This window comes from Capsicum annuum, unplaced genomic scaffold, assembly GCF_002878395.1.
Source record: "Capsicum annuum cultivar UCD-10X-F1 unplaced genomic scaffold, UCD10Xv1.1 ctg7086, whole genome shotgun sequence".
Classification (NCBI taxonomy): Eukaryota; Viridiplantae; Streptophyta; class Magnoliopsida; order Solanales; family Solanaceae; genus Capsicum; species Capsicum annuum.
In genome coordinates this window covers 1-2,628 of record NW_025880632.1, presented here as the reverse complement: position 1 = coordinate 2,628, position 2,628 = coordinate 1, and the positions used below count along the sequence as shown (strand labels likewise).

Genomic DNA, 2,628 nt, shown 5'->3' with positions numbered 1-2,628 from the left:
TGTCGGGCCCTCCTTCTTACAGTGGCTTTCAGCTCCTCTCCTCGTTCCGCCCTTTCTATTGGGATAGCAGCCTTTGGGTTTTGCCTGCCCTTTCTAATAAGAAATTCTGGCTCAGCCTGGGAAAGCGCTGGCAATAACTGAAAGGAAGGGGTCCATGTAGCTGCTGTGTCCGCCCCCTTCTTAGTCAATGGGGCACAGCAGGTTCGGCATCTACTAAAAAAGAGAGAATCCACTTCAGATAACCACGTCTCTGCTAGGCAGCGTGTGGAATGGCCGAGAGCGGACCTTTTTGGATATATAATCCAAGTCAAGAGTAGAGTTACAGGAAAAGCCGTCTGATGGAAAATGACTTTCACGTTCGGTTCAGAGAGCACTTTTTTCGTTGAGAATTCCTCGTTCCCTTTCGTGTGAATTCCCCAGCGGCGAATTTCAAACTTGTGGGGCCCTATCTATTCCATCTCTCGAGCCCCGAAGAAAACCCCCTACCCTTCGGACTCCATATATCTTTTGACTCTATATATGTGGGCACCTGATATCTATGAGGGTTCACCCACCCCGGTTACAACATTCCTTTCTATTGCGCCTAAAATCTCTATTTCTGCTAATATTTCACGTGTTTCTATTTATGGTTCTTATGGAGCTACATTGCAACAAATCTTCTTTTTCTGCAGCATTGCTTCTATGATCTTAGGAGCACTGGCCGCCATGGCCCAAACGAAAGTAAAAAGACTTCTAGCTCATAGTTCAATTAGACATGTAGGTTATATTCGTACAGGTTTCTCATGTGGAACCATAGAAGGAATTCAATCACTACTAATTGGTATCTTTATTTATGCATCAATGACGATAGATGCATTCACCATAGTTTTAGCATTACGGCAAACCCGTGTCAAATATATAGATGATTTGGGCGCTCTAGCCAAAATGAATCCTATTTTGGCTATTACCTTCTCCATTACTATGTTCTCATATGCAGGAATACCCCCGTTAGCCGGCTTTTGTAGCAAATTCTATTTGTTCTTCGCCGCTTTGGGTTGTGGGGCTTACTTCCTAGCCCCAGTGGGAGTAGTGACTAGCATTATAGGTTATTGGGCGGCCGGAAGGTTGCCACGAGTAAGTAAGAAAGAGGGCCCGAAGGCAGTTCTCCGTGCATCGGACACGTAGCTTACCAAATTCGTTGCGACACGGATGGGAATGCATGCTACGAAAGATAGGGTCGAGTCTGATACATCAACCGTCTACTTAATATCCTTGTACGAGTCCACAATGACTACACGAGATGAACCTTGGTTTGGTGAATTGAAGTTGGCCTTAGGTGTAATAGGACTCCTAGTTACTGCGCGCGATCGTATACTGAGGTGCTCCCCGTCGGTTGTTGGAATGACGCGATCCAGGCCGGGTCTCGATTCAGAAAGATGAAGGGCCCAAAAGTCTAAATAGTGGGTGAAAAATTCCCCATCTCATTGGGGGCGGAAAACGAATCAACATCTCGATGTGATACATCCCTTTTGATTTTAGTTGGGAAAGAACGGCAAAGTCCATTCGAACCGTCCAATGAAGAATAAGAGGAGAGCAAAGCGCCAATGGCGCGCGAAGCACATGCAAAATGGGTACGGAGAAAAAGAAGTGTGGAGGAGAAGCAGCCAAGCTCATTCCCTTCGCTTCCTGGGCCCAAAGCAGTGTAGTCTTTCCTGGCCAAATCAAGGATTTGGGGCTTCTTACTATGCTACAACACTATATAAATCCATTTATATTAGTAATATATATGAATAGAAAGATAGATCCATCCATCTATCCTATCCAATTTTGATTTTTCTATCTAAAAAAGAATCGATTTCATTCAACCTTTGATTCAAAGAACTGCGCTTAGCCCCCCCGCCCATGAAAAGGCTCTGCTGCAATGGATGGCAGAGGGTCCGTAGTACCCGAAGCACTGGAGTGATCCACTAGATGGGAAGGGGCCTAGAAGTGCCTACTACTACACCACACTATACTTGGCTCTACACATTTATAGAGCTAACCCCTGTCCAGTGCCTGGCAGAGCTAAGGGGGCTTCAATCCTTACTCTTTATCCCCATCTTCGCCCAGGCTTAACGGGGCCTTACTTATTCAGGGGGGAGAGAGGAGCCTCGAAAAAAAGCACTGTTGAGAGGAAGATCCTTGGCCTCTCTTCATTCTCTACAGGGTTCTAAACCTTTCTTCAACATAGGTGACAACGAGCCAGGCAGAGATGGAAGAGATCAAACACGAGAATAAGAAGCAAGCTCGCCTTCCTTTTTGATTATTTTGATAGAGGGGGATGAAGAAAGTGGACAAAACGGACTCGCATTTCTCATCAAACAAATACAGGAAAAGAATCATATTGAAAACGCTCCTAAACCAACCCCTTCCTTCGTAGAGCCCGTGTATTATAAGTGATCCGAACCTGCTCGAAGCGAGCCTCCCATAGAGGCAAGTGAAGTTGGTGAGCCGTATGATGGGCAACTATCTCCTGCGGTTAGGAGAGGACTCAGCTGTTAGTTAGTACCCCCTTGGTTTTGGGGTGGCCCTTTTCACTCTATTTTATTACATACACTTAGCAAAAAGAATGTTTTTTGATACACCTAGGACATGGATTCTATATGAACC

At 45.5% G+C, this 2,628-nt stretch overlaps 1 protein-coding gene across 1 annotated transcript; it reads left to right on the top strand.

Moving 5' to 3' along the window:
- Positions 1–106: 106 nt before the first annotated feature.
- On the top strand, positions 107–1,520 carry LOC124894171 (NADH-ubiquinone oxidoreductase chain 2-like). The gene has a single exon (XM_047404909.1). The coding sequence runs from the start codon at positions 520–522 to the stop codon at positions 1,162–1,164; it is 645 nt and encodes a 214-aa protein (XP_047260865.1). The 5' UTR covers positions 107–519; the 3' UTR covers positions 1,165–1,520.
- Positions 1,521–2,628: the final 1,108 nt, after the last annotated feature.

Coding starts and splice junctions, on each gene's coding strand:
- LOC124894171 (XM_047404909.1), top strand. CDS start 520: ATGTGGGCACCTGATATCTATGAGGGTTCACCCACCCCGGTTACAACA.